The sequence below is a fragment of the Etheostoma spectabile genome, unplaced genomic scaffold (genome assembly GCF_008692095.1).
Source record: "Etheostoma spectabile isolate EspeVRDwgs_2016 unplaced genomic scaffold, UIUC_Espe_1.0 scaffold00569806, whole genome shotgun sequence".
Lineage (NCBI taxonomy): Eukaryota > Metazoa > Chordata > Actinopteri > Perciformes > Percidae > Etheostoma > Etheostoma spectabile.
In genome coordinates, this window is record NW_022605337.1 from 650 (window position 1) to 15,000 (window position 14,351).

Sequence of the window (14,351 nt, forward strand, 5' to 3'; positions counted from 1 at the left end):
TAAAAGTAGTGATTATTTACATGGAGTCTGGTGGAGATATGCTGCTCTATACACGCTAAAAGTAGTGATTATTTACATGGAGTCTGGTGGAGATATGCTGCTCTATACACGCTAAAAGTGTTGATTATTTACATGGAGTCTGGTGGAGATATGCTGCTCTATACACACTAAAAGTAGTGATTATTTACATGGAGTCTGGTGGAGATATGCTGCTCTATACACGCTAAAAGTGTTGATTATTTACATGGAGTCTGGTGGAGATATGCTGCTCTATACACGCTAAAAGTGTTGATTATTTACATGGAGTCTGGTGGAGATATGCTGCTCCCCCCCCCCCCTTGTGGGACTAATAAAGGATGCCTCATCATTATTATCATCTCACCTGCAGGGACCCACTTGTGGCAGCGGTCGCAGTAGAAGGACATGTCCTCGCAGGCCCAGCCCCCGTCGGCCTCCTCGCCCAGGTCGCTGGTCAGAGAGTCCCCGCTCTGGTCGTGGGACAGATCCACCGAGCCCTGATCCTCCGACTCCACGATGAGGAGGGTCTCCCCCTCCACCTCGCCCTCCTCCAGACCCTCGGACGCCGACGTGCCGGCCGCCTCGTCCTCGCCTCCCGCCAGCTGATCGCCGCTGCTGTCCATCACGGACACACCTGCACACATCAGGCTCGGTTACAGTTTACGATGAACAGGTGAACTGTGTGATGTCATCATGTTACATGTGTGATGTCATCATGTTACATGTGAATATGTCCTAGAGTCTTCTGTCCTCTGGGACAGGAAGCTGAATATCTCTGAGTTGGGGACCGAACGAGACATTTGAGGACGTCATACTGGGACTTTAAGGAATCACTGATCCACATTTTAGAGTCAAGACTGTGTGTTTCCCTGTCTCAGCCTGTCTGTCTCTCTCTGTGTTTCCTTGTCTGTCTCTCTCTGTTTACCTGTCTGTCTCTCTCTGCGTTTCCCTGTCTCAGCCTGTCTGTCTCTCTCTGTGTTCCCTGTCTGTCTCTCTCTGTGTTTCCCTGTCTGTCTCTCTCTGTGTTTACCTGTCTGTCTCTCTCTGTGTTGACCTGTCTGTCTCTCTGTGTTTACCTCTCTCAGCCTGTCTGTCTCTCTCTCTCTGTGTTTACCTGTCTCAGCTGTCTGTCTCTCTATGTTTACCTCTCTCAGCCTGTCTGCTCTCTCTCTCTCTGTGTTTACCTCTCCAGCCTGTCTGTCTCTCTCTCTCTGTGTTTTACCTGTCTCAGCCTGTCTGTCTCTCTCTCTCTATGTTTACTGTCTCAGCCTGTCTGTCTCTCTGTGTTACCAGCCTGTCTGTCTCTCTCTGTGTTTACCTGTCTCAGCCTGTCTGTCTCTCTGTGTTTACTGTCCTCAGCCTGTCTGTCTCTCTCTGTGTTTACCTGTCTGTCTCTGTGTGTTTACCTGTCTCAGCCTGTCTGTCTCTCTGTGTTTACCTGTCTCAGCCTGTCTGTCTCTCTCTGTGTTTACCTGTCTGTCTCTGTGTGTTTACCTGTCTCAGCCTGTCTGTCTCTCTGTGTTTACCTCTCTCAGCCTGTCTTCTCTCTCTCTCTGTGTTACCTCTCTCAGCTGTCTGTCTCTCTCTCTCTGTGTTTACCTGTCTCAGCCTGTCTGTCTCTCTCTCTATGTTTACCTGTCTCAGCCGGTCTGTCTCTCTGTGGTACCTGTCTGTCTCTGTGTGTTTACCTGTCAGCCTGTCTGTCTCTCTGTGTTTACCTGTCTCAGCCTGTCTGTCTGCGCTGTCTCTCTGCCTCCAGCTGTGCGGTCAGTGTCCTCTGCTCCTCCAGCAGTCTCAAGTTCTCCTTCTTCCTCTCCAGCCGCTCCAGATCCCGGACTACACCCTCGTGCAGACGCTGAGACACAAAGACACACAAAGACACACAAAGACACACAAAGACACACAAAGAAACACAAAGACACACAAAGAAACAAAAAGAGACATCCGGTAACCGAGGGACTTTGACTTTAATACATTATTATATCAGAAACTACAGCTAGCATGAAGTTTAGTGTCCAAATTATTCACCAAAAACTGAGTGTCCCAAATGCTGAGGGTCTTATGTGAGACAGGTTAGGGACGCACAGGTGGTTTAGTAATTAATTACAGACATTTATTGGGAATTCAGGACACCAAAAATGCACCTATACACCTCATAATTAACCGTTAAAATGTCCCTAAAACAAACGGCAGCTAATCGCTTCGCTGGTGCTTTTATTTTGAAAATCTGCACCCAATGTTTTTCCTACCAGTTTCAGCCTTAAACTATTTATTATATTAATTTAACTTCCCTTATATGTGTTAACAGTCATCTCCTTAAACATTTATGATTTAACATCATCAGCGTTTAAAGAGAAATTATTAAAACGTCCGTTAACTTCCGGTGACCTCATAGCTCCGCAGCTAACGGCTAGCTAGCTGCTAACTCTAGCCTTGCTGTTGGCGTTTAGCCCGGCTCGGCTCGGCACGGACCGGGTTACCTGTCTGTCCCAGGACTGGTTAAGGTGAACAGCAGCCACGGTGCTCAGAGTCAGAACTACAGAAACTCCCAGAACCACTTTAGAGGTCGTAGACATGCCGTTAGCCGTTAGCTTCACGTTAGCCAGCTGCTAACTGGCTCTGATGCTGCTGCGCTTCTTCTTCTACTACTTCATTCTTCTTTTTCTTCTTCTTCTTCTTCTTCTTCTTCTTCTTCTACGGCTCTTTGTGAACAGCGCCGCCCCTGGTGGTGCGGGGAAGAGGTCAAAGGTTTAACGACTATCACGTGAAGGAAGGAAAAGTATTTATCAATTATTTTTTGTTTTTTATTTATTATTTTTTATGTTAAATTGTGAAAGAAGTAGAAGGTGTCTTTTTAAAATACTTATTTATTTATTATTATTTTATGTTTCATATTTGTTGACAGGAGGAAAACATGTTTTATTACTTATTATTATTATTATTAGTATTATTATTATTATTATTAATAATAATTATTATTATTAATTATTATTATTATTATTATTAATTATTATTATTATTATTATTTATTATTATTTGATTTTATATTTTTTGTATTCATTTTTTTATTTCATTATTTTTTTATATATTTAATTTAACTTTTTTATAATTGAAAACATTTAATTAGAAACGTGTTTTACCCTCAGGGGCAATAACCAGCGTCCAGATGCCCCCCTCATACCCCGGGGTATTTAAACCCCTTCACTTGGGGTAGGGGGTTAAATTTACCACGTTGAAATTAATCAACGTGGTAAATTAAATATCTTGGGTGTGGGAACGTTTCGATTTACTTACTTTTGTATATTTTTTTACATAAATAAAAAAAAGAATTTCTTTTATTTTTTAAAGTCCTCAGTGCAGCTTTGACTCGACGTGGGCGGTGTTTACGTCTGATTAAGTTTACGTGCGATTGTGATGTGTGTATAGGACAAAAGTAAGGTTAAAATGTATACACACACACACACACACACACACACGCATGCAGATACACACACACACACACACACACACATACAAACACACAGACACGCACACATACACACATATAAAATATATATATGTATTTGTAAAAAAACAAAACAAAATAATACTAATGAAAAAATAAAAATAAAAAAATAAATAAAGAAAGGAAATGTGTGTATTTCTATATCTTTTCTAGTCTTAACGACTGCTCAAAGAGCTTTTACATCTACAGGAAACATTCACCATCACACACATCTACACACCTGCTCATCAGATACACACTCACACACATCTACACACCTGCTCATCAGATACACACTCACACACATCTACACACCTGCTCATCAGATAAAAACACACTCACACACATCTACACACCTGCTCATCAGATACACACTCACACACATCTACACACCTGCTCATCAGATACACACTCACACACATCTACACACCTGCTCATCAGATACACACATCTACACACCTGCTCATCAGATACACACTCACACACATCTACAACCTGCTCATCAGATACACACTCACACATCTACACACCTGCTCATCAGATACACACATCTAAACACCTGCTCATCAGATACAACTCAAGGCAAGGAGGCAAGGCAGCTTTATTTGTATAGCACATTTCAGCAACAAGGCAATCAAAGTGCTTTACACAAAATCAGTGAACAGATAAAACACAAGTAAAAACAGTTAAAAATCACAAGCATTAAAAAACCGGTAAAAACACATGAATAGACAGTTAAAAACAAAGAGAAACATAAAAACACAAGAATAAAATTTACAGTGCAGCATAAGAAATTTAAAGAAATGATTAGTCATTTAAAGAAAGGCAGCATCAAATAGAAAGGTCTTCAGCCTTGATTTAAAAGAACTGAGAGTAGCAGCGGATCTACAGGTTTCTGGGAGTTTATTCCAGATATGAGGAGCATAGAAACTGAAAGCGCTTCACCCTGTTTAGTTCTGACTCTGGGGACAGAAAGCAGACCTGTCCCAGATGACCTGAGAGGTCTGGGTGGTTCATAGTGTAGTAGCAGATCAGCAATATATTTTGGACCTAAACGTTAAGTGATTATAAACTAGCAAGAGTACTTTGAAATCAATTCTTGAGACACAGGAAGCCAGTGTAAAGACTTCAGAACTGGAGTGATGTGATCCAGTCTCTTGGTCTTAGTGAGGACTCGAGCAGCAGCGTTCTGAATCAGCTGCAGCTGTCTGATTGATTTTTTAGGAGAGACCTGTAAAGACCCCGTTACAGTAGTCAAGTCTACTGAAGATAAAGGCATGGACAAGTTTTTCCAAATCCTGTTGACACATAAGTCCTTAACCCTTGATATATTCTTAAGGTGATAGTAGGCTGACTTTGTAATTGTCTTAATGTGGCTGTTAAAGTTCAGGTCTGAGTCCATGACTACACCAAGATTTCTGGCTTTGTCTGTTGTTTTTAACATTGTTGTTTGAAGCTGAGTGCAGAATTAATCGTTCCTCTCTTGCTCCAAAAACAACCACCTCAGTTTTTCCTTCATTTAATTTCAGAAAGTTCTGGCACATCCAGCGTTAATTTGTTCGATGCACTTAGTCAGTTTTGTATTGGACTATAGTCCCCTGGCGATAAGGTTATGTAAATTTGTGTGTCGTCCGCATAACTATGGTAACTTATTTTGTTTTCTCCATAATCTGAGCCAGTGGAAGCATGTAATGTTAAACAGAAGAGGCCCCAGAATGGAGCCTTGCGGAACTCCGCACGTCATATTTGTACGCTCAGATGCATAATTACTTATAGACACAAAGTAATCCTATTCTTAGGTAGGATTCAAACCAGTTTAGTACTGAGCCAGAAAGGCCAACGCAGTTTTCCAATCGGTCTAGTAGTATATCGTGGTCGACCGGTGTCAAATGCAGCACTGAGATCAAGTAATACTAAGATTGAAATTTGCCATTATCTGTGTTAAGGTGGATGTCATTAAAGACTTTGACAAGAGCCGTTTCAGTGCTGTGGTGTGGTCGGAAACCGACTGAAAGGTATCAAAAACTGTTGCTTAGTGACAAGAAATGGTTGAGTTGTTGAAAGACTACTTTTCATGATTTTACTTAAAAAACGGAAGGTTTGATATTGGCCTATAGTTGCTCATTAGTGACTTGTCTAGGTTGTTCTTTTTTAAGAGTGGCTTGATTACTGCAGTTTTCAGGGCCTGTGGAAAGATACCTGAAAGAAGAGATGTGTTCACAATCTGTAGAAGATCAGAAGTCAAACAATTGGAAACATTTTTGAAAAGTCCCGTTGGTAGAACATCAAGCAAAACAGGTCGAGGTTTTCAGATGTTGAATAATGTCCTCCAGGTTTGTATGGTTGATCGTGTGAAATTCTGTCATATTGGAACTATTTTGCTTGAACACTGTGACACACATATCCTGGACTTGATATGGAGGCACTGACTGTTTGTCTAATCTTTGAATTTTGTCTTTGAAGAAGGAGGCAAAGTCATTGCAGCCTTGGTAGATAAAAGTTCAGATGCTACTGGTACTGGAGGGTTTGTTAACCTATCAACAGTAGCAAACAAAGCACGGGAATTATTATTGTTCTAGAGATAATATCAGAGAAAAAGGACCTTCTTGCATTCCTCAGTTCCAAATTATAAATGCGAAGTCTCTCTTTATAGGAGTTATAATGGACCAGGAGATTTGTTTTTCGCCACCTTCGTTCAGCTTTCCTACACTCTTTTTTCTGTTCTCACCAGTAGGACATTTCTCCATGGAGATCTTTTCTTACCAGATACAACTTTGACCTTAGTGGGAGCAATGGCATCAATAACATTTGTGATTTTACAGTTGAAATTATCTACAAGCTCACTGACTGATAGCCCAGAGAGGGCTGGTGTGGAGGAGAAAAGCTGTATAAATGTGTCACTGGTGTTTTCAGTGATATACCGTTTTCTGATTATCTTTGTTTGGACACTTTTGGGCACAGAGATAGTGCCGTTAAAGAAAACACAGGAATGATCAGAGAGAGCAACGTCAGTCACCACAACCTTGGAAATGTTCAGACCTTTGGAGACAATCAAGTCCAGAGTTGCCCCTTATTGTGGGTGGGCTCCGTCACATGCTGAGTCAGTCCATAGTTCTCAAAAACACAACACAGCTCTTTTGCCCTGTCCTGGGGGCTGTCAACATGAATGTTAAAATCACCCGCAATGATTACACAATCAAAGTTAATGCAGATAATAGACAGCAGTTCAGTGAAGTCATCAATGAAGGTTGCAGAATATTTAGGTGGCCTGTAGATATTTAGAAACATCGCTTGAGGGGAAGATCTTAATTGAAGAGCAACATATTCAAAAGAAACAAAATTTCCATAACATATTGCGTACAGTGGAATGAGTCATTAAACAAAATGGCGACTCCACCTCCTTTCTATTCACTCTATTTCACTCATAAAACTGAAGTTAGGGGGAGCTGACTCGATGAGAACAGCAGCGCTGTTATTATGGTCTAACCAGGTTTCAGTTAAAAACATAAAATCTAGATTGTGCTTAGTAATAAAATCATTGATTAAAAATGATTTTCCTGCCAAAGACCTGACGTTTAGTAAGCTAGTGTTAGTGTGTTTTCATTTTTTGGGACAGGCTGTAGCTGACGAGGAATGGATGCTAAATTTGCTAAGTTTGCAGTTAAGTGCTTATTCACCATTCTTTTCCTATTACCTATCACAACAGAAATGAGGAAGAATTGAATCCACAGGGCCCGGGCTTGTCTTGAAAAGAGTATCTGAGTATCACTAGTCCTGCAGCCAAGGCCCGGCACATATCAGATAGTGCTTGCCAGATTTTGCACACAAGCGTCCTTATCAGTCTGGGGGGAAGGAGTTTTCTGACATCCTGGTAGTGGTGCTTGGCGTTTTACTTTTGCCCGGGGTTGAGCCATGGGGGTAGGAAGGGGTGCATATTGATGGGGGAAATAAGGGAAAGGGTGTGTGGAGACATCAGTAGAGACAGCGATGAATCCTCAGAAGGTTCGGGGTTGGGAAGGTTGAGGGGGGGACGGGTGAAGAGGGGAGTGGAGGTTTCGTGTCTCTGCTCTTGGTCTCCCATGGTCAAATCTTTGCACAGGCGGGGGCTGTGCTGGATCACTGCCCGCACTTTGTTGTGTCTTCCTTTTTTTTGTGACCTTGGCAGAGGGAGCAGATGTGTAGCGCAGAAAGTAAAGCAGATTAGAGGTGAACAGCTTTACTCCTGGCTGTTAAGGGAAAGTCTATCTGCTTAAAAAGATGTCTGCGCTCCCAGAAAATGTTTAAATTGTCAATGAACTTCAGAGAGTGGACGGTACATTCAGTTGAAAGCCATTTGTTTAGTCCCAACAGTCGGCTGAATCTCTCATCTCCTCTTCTGACTGACGGTATAGGACCACTGATAAACACATTTGCGCTTAGGGGGGTGACTGTGTCAAGCAGTTCCCTAAAGTCCAGTTTCAGCAATTCAGACTGTTGCTTTACAACATCATTTGACCCTATATGCAGAAAAATGTTCTTCACAGTTGGGTGTGCTGCCACGATATCTGGGATTTTTTGGGTCAAGTCAGACACCATGTCTTTGGGAAAACATAGTATTTGGTGTTTTTACTGTTTTTTAAATCTTTTACAGCAGAGTCACCCACAATCAGGGTTTGAGGCCCAGTTGTTAGCTTTTTACTTTTGAATTGCTCTCAGTCCTTACCCTGCTGTGTGGTGATGAGACGCAGTCCCGGTCATCAGATGACTGTCCAGCGTCTTGCAGCAGAGGAGCAATCTGTTATCCAGTTGCACACCAGGTTGTTGGGGGGGGCATTTTGTTGCTTATTTTCCCTTTTGCAGCTGTCCACGGCTGTGTCCTACTAGGTACAGGGGTTGAAGAGGCGCTCTGCCCAGATGATAATGCAGGCCAGCCGGTCATATCACAAATGTCAAGGCGCTGTGCCCGGCCCGTTAGTCGTCCTCCCATTCCCAGGAAAATGATTTACTCTTAGGCTTCGCACCAGACAAGTTCCAGGAGGACCGCCACTTGTTGATTTATTACCAGTTCCACCCTCCTGTTTCTTTGTAGTCTTGTGGTGCTAATTAGCCGTGTGTTAGCATACTTCTGTCCATTGTTATGGGTCCATGGTAAAGTGGTGTCATTTCCACAAGATCCGTTAACTTCCACGTTCACTTCTAGAAGGTGAACCTTGGTTTCCGAAGTGCAATCTTCTGAAGGAGTTTGTAGTAGTCTTCTACGGAGAAAGGAGGCATCTTGCTGCTAATTAGCTTTAGCTACAATCACTGTAGGACAGGCTTGAGCTATTGGTAGGCCACGCTCACGCAAAAATTTTAAATATGGCAATAGCCTACTATGTCTACAAAAATGTATAGTCCAGTGTTTTTGAAGTGTCCAGAGCCGCTGCTCATAGTTTCTCAGAGGAAAAGCACGATTATCAGCAAAAATATGCAAGCAGAAGCAGGAGCAAGCAGCAAAGCGTCTGCACTGTAAGAAGCAGGAAGCAATCTCACACACTCTACACACCTGCTCATCAGATAAAACACTCACACACATCTACACACCTGCTCATCAGATACACATCAAACACATCTACACACCTGCTCATCAGATACACACTCACACACATCTACACACCTGCTCATCAGATACACACTCACACAAATTACACAACCTGCTCATCAGATACACACTCACACACACATCTACACACCTTGCTCATCAGATACACATCACACACATCTACACACCTGCTCATCAGATACACACTCACACACATCTACACACCTGCTCATCAGATACACACTCACACACACAATCTACACACCTGCTCATCAGATACACACTCACACACATCTACACACCTGCTCATCAGATACACACACACACACACACACATCTACACACCTGCTCATCAGATACACACATCTACACATCTGCTCATCAGATACACACACACATCTACACACCTGCTCATCAGATACACACTCACACACATCTACACACCTGCTCATCAGATACACACTCACACACATCTACACACCTGCTCATCAGATACACACTCACACACACACATCTACACACCTGCTCATCAGATACACACTCACACACATCTACACACCTGCTCATCAGATACAAACTCACACACATCTACACACCTGCTCATCAGATACACACTCACACACATTCACACTCCGATGCAGCACCGGGGGCAACTCGGGGTTCAGGGTCTTGCCCAAGGACACTTCAACATGGGACTGCAGGGGCGGGGATCGAACCACCAACCTTCTGATTGGCAGGCAACCGCTCTACCACTGAGCCACAGCCGCCCAAAATACACACATGTATTTATTGCACTTATGAAAAAACGTTATTATACAGAACAGATGCATAGAACACACAGAACATGGTCTTGGTTGTGTCTCATAACAGGAGGACTACGTTAGAACCACAGTCCAGTCTCAGGGACTGTGGTGGGTAGACGTCACCAGCGGCCGTAGTGAGGCGAGGAACCGGAAGGATGAACCAGACGTGGAGTTGTCAGTGAAGAGGGGAATATTTCTTTCTCCCAAAAAGGCCACAGGCAAATACGTAGTACAAAAACATCAAAAAGGATAATAAGAATCTAGGACTTTCAAAACAGAAAAGAACAGGACTTGTGAGTCAAAAGAACAAAAAGCAAATTACAACTAAGGAACAGCTGTTTGCCTTTGACTACACTGGGATCGGCTGACACGAGACTCACGTCTCCTTCCAGCCTGTTCCTATCTGAGCTGACCCGAACCTCCCTCTTAAATACCCTGATAGCACACCCCTGTAACGGATCAAACCATTCCCAATAATGACTCAGGGGTGGCGCAGGTGGGAAGTACACAAACGGCTTTAACAAACAGGCAAAACGCTATTCAACGTAGCGAGTTCCTCATCGTAACATAAATACAATCCTAACAGGTTTAACCTGGGCACGGAGAAGATAAGACAACAACAAGTAACAAACATGTGGTCACACACGTTAGCATATCGTTATGAATCTTTGAAAGTCAATGTCCAAACGTTCAAAGTCAAAGTAGCGCATCGCTACGGTGACGGTCGCAAAGCGCCCTGTCACAGAGAGTTGGAGCAAGGGCACTCACCTTCACTGAGGAATGCTGAGGACTTGCACTGTTTCTATGTGGTTGCCGGATTTGAGAGAATTTAGCTGAGGAGCCACGCAACGTGTGTTTGAGTTTTTTCTAGCCTACTAAAATGGAGAGCATCTCTGATCCAGGACTCAAATGAGGGAGGAGAAGGAGACTTCCAGCCAAGTAGGATCAGTCGTCTACAAAATCTGCATTCATCTTTGGCAGGGTCACTGGGGTTGGCATGACTCCAAACAGGGCTATCAGTACATTTGGGTCCGAGGACACAGGACTCTGGCTGGCTTCACATGATCCAGGTCCTCTTTAAGTGGATCATCGCTTGAACGATCCAGTATCGATTTATACAAATTCAGAATGGACCTTCCTGGGAGGGGGCTGGTCTCCTCAGGAGGGGGGCTGGTCTCCTCAGGAGGGGGGCTGGTTTCCTCAGGAGGGGGCTGGTCTCCTCAGGAGGGGGGCTGGTTTCCTCAGGAGGGGGGCTGGTTTCCTCAGCTCAGTCCTCCGAGAGGAGCTCGGAGTAGAGCCGCTGCTCCTTCACGTTGAAAGGAGCCAGTTGAGGTGGTTCGGGGTTTGGTAAGGATGCCTCCTGGGGGGGTCCCTAGGGAGGTGGTCCAGGCACGTCCAGCTGGGAGGAGGCCTCGGGGAAAGACCCAGGACTATGTGGAGGGACGTCCAGCTGGGAGGAGGCCTTGGGGAAGACCCAGGACTAGGTGGAGGGACGTCCAGCTGGGAGGAGGCCTCGGGGAAGACCCAGGACTAGGTGGAGGGATTATATCTCCAACCTGGCCTGGGAACGCCTCGGGACCCCCCAGTCGGAGCTGGTTGATGTGGCTCGGGGAAGTTAGGGGTCCCTTACTGGAGCTGCTGCCCCCGAGACCTGATACCGGATAAGAGGATGAAGATGGAGATGGATGGACCTTTCTCTGTGGGAAACTACACTGGAAAAAATGCCACTTTTACAAAACATGAACACGTGTTTTTGCTTGAAATAAACACGTTGACGAAATATTACTCACTAGTGTCTTGGTGTTGTTGGATATTTAAATTCATTTAAGATTTATGTGTAGCATCAAATCAAAACAACAAGTTATCTTGATACACTTTAAAGATGGAGGAGGTCCCTCTGTAGTTTAGAAAGCCTCGACAATGCCGGTAATTCCCTTCAATTAAACTAAACATCAGAAGAAAACTCTTGATGGGATGTTGCTTTGTTGCAGTGTAGAAAACGTGAGGAATCAGTTGGTCCAAACTATGCTAGTTTGTTGGAAATGATCAAAATATGCTCCAAAGTTAGGCTTTTATTTTGGCGAGTCATTTTCAAAGGGCTCCCTTGACCTCTGACCTCCAGTTATCTGAATGAAACGTCATAAAACCCACATACTGTGAAGTCCGCACAGTTTCATTTCATTTTGTCTTCATGTTACTACATCCCCATTAATAAATCTGATAAATCTAATACAATGATCTGGTTTTATCTGAAGATTGATACTAACAATAAAGCAGCATTTTACAGGGAAGTTTGTACTGTTGCAGAATTTTGATATTTTAATTTTTATATCCAGACTAAGTTGGTTTTGCAACTGAAATATGAAGAACCGAGAACCAACACTGGGATCAGAAACGTGGTCACATCGGCCTCGTGTGAATCAGAAAGGAACCGATTGAAGAAATCAGAAGCGATTCCCAGCCCTGATTGGGACAGCCAGAGCTCCAGCTGAGGCTCATGGGTACTGTAGTTCTAATTAAGACAAGGATGAAAGTGGGGTTACTGTGACAGCTTCAGGACAGGATACACACAGGTTGGGTATCGGTTGAATGTTTCCCTAAATGGTGTCTGAACCAATACTTTAATGTCAGCTACATTAGATTTACATGATTTAAAATCAAAATCAAAACAAGAACTTATATTACCAGTGAGCTGCTGTTAAATAACTAAAAGAAGAACCAATAGATTAGAGCAACTCTGGATAGTAAAGGGTGTAACAAGACCGTGAAAGCCTTAATCTGATGGAACGTGTCGGAAACCGCAGTCCCACAATCTGTCATCTAGGTGCAGCTTATCATCAGACCAGCACTTTCAGAGAAATTCAGTTCAGGGAAGTTCCCGTCGGTCCACAGCGTGGACACACCGGCATGGACACACCGGCGTGGACACATCGGCGTGGACACATCGGCGTGGACACACCGGCGTGGACACACCGGCGTGGACACACCGGCGTGGCCTGGTCCCGACTTAGACCTCTTTATATCTGAGTTCCTAGTACCACTGGAACACACTCTATGTATCAGATGTATTCCCGTAGAGCTCCGCCTCTTCCTGTACGAGACCCAACCTGAGGACGTAACGTGATGATCAGAGCCGAGAGCAGACAGACGGGGAGACGGACGCAGAGAGACCACGTCCACCTGGACATGGATCACCTGGACATGGATCACCTGCTGCTGCTGCTGCTGCTGTGGAGCTCAGGTACCGCTCACGGTCTCTTCTTCTCATTCAATGATTCTTTATTTCCTCTCACACACACTGAGGGTCTGTGTGTGTCTGTGTGTGTGTGTGTGTCTGTGTGTGTGTGTGTGTCTATATGTGTGTGTGGTGTGTTGTGTGTGTGTGTGTGTGTGTATGTGGTCTATATGGTGTGTGTCTGTGTGTCTGTGTGTGTCTGTGTGTGTATATATGTGTGTGGTTGTGGTGTGTGTGTGTGTCTGTCTGTGTGTGTGTCTATGTGTGTGTGTCTATGTGTGTGTGTCTGTGTGTGTGTCGTGTGTGTCTATATGTGTGTGTGTTGTCATATGTGTGTGTCTATATGTGTGTGGTGTGTTGTCTGTGGTGTGTGTGTCTGTCTGTGTGTGTGTCTCTGTGTGTGTCTGTGTGTGTGTCTATGTGTGTGTCTATGTGTGTGTGTGTGTCTATATGTGTGTGTCTATATGTGTGTGTGTGTGTGTGTGTGTGTGTCTGTGTGTGTGTCTATGTGTGTGTCTATGTGTGTGTGTGTCTATATGTGTGTGTCTATATGTGTGTGTCTATATGTGTGTGTGTGGTCTGTCTGTGTGTGTGTCTATATGTGTGTGTGTTCTGTGTGGTGTGTCTATATGTGTGTGTGTGGTGTGTTGTGTGGTGTGTGTGTGGGTGTGTGGTGTGTTGGGTGTGGTCTGTCTGTGTGTGTGTCTCTATGTGTGTGTGTGGTGTGTGGTGGTGTGTGTGGTGTGTGTGTGTGTGTGTGTGTGTGGGTGTGTGTGTGTGTGTGTCTCGTGGCTTTATAGCTCAAAAGTTTCATCAGCAGTGATCAAACATTTCATATTACATGTCAATCTTTAAATCAGAGACAGAAAGAAAAGACAAAAGGGAAAATGGATTTTGTTGAATCGTTAAAAAATCAAACCGCATTCCTGATTCTATTTTTAGTTTTTTAGTTGTTTCTGTAACATCCGACCTGAACCCAATTATTTAACAAAACACTGAACTATGATAAAATAACAGAAAATCAGAACTGAATGAAAAGGCAGATTGTTTTGTAAAATGAAATGAAATCGGAAGAATTTAGCCGAGTGTTTTTCTGTTTGGGGGGGGGGTTCAGATTTGGAGTTTTGTTTAAATGTGTTAAATGTGTTTGTGTGTTCAGAGTGACATTCTGTCGTTCTAATCAGTCATCATCTGTGTGGTTTTATCGACAAGAGGGAAATTCTGCAGAAAACTGAGCAGGAAACGCTGCAG

The 14,351-nt window shown here is 43.8% G+C and overlaps 1 protein-coding gene across 1 annotated transcript; it reads right to left on the reverse strand.

The window, feature by feature from the left end:
• Nucleotides 1–382: 382 nt before the first annotated feature.
• kat14 (lysine acetyltransferase 14) lies at nucleotides 383–2,616 on the reverse strand (the record flags this gene model as incomplete). Its single annotated transcript, XM_032510470.1, is given in 3 exon segments — nucleotides 383–652; nucleotides 1,737–1,873; nucleotides 2,499–2,616. A coding segment is annotated over 1 exon segment (259 nt), but the record flags the coding sequence as incomplete, so codon positions are not given.
• Between the last annotated feature and the right edge of the window lie 11,735 nt (nucleotides 2,617–14,351).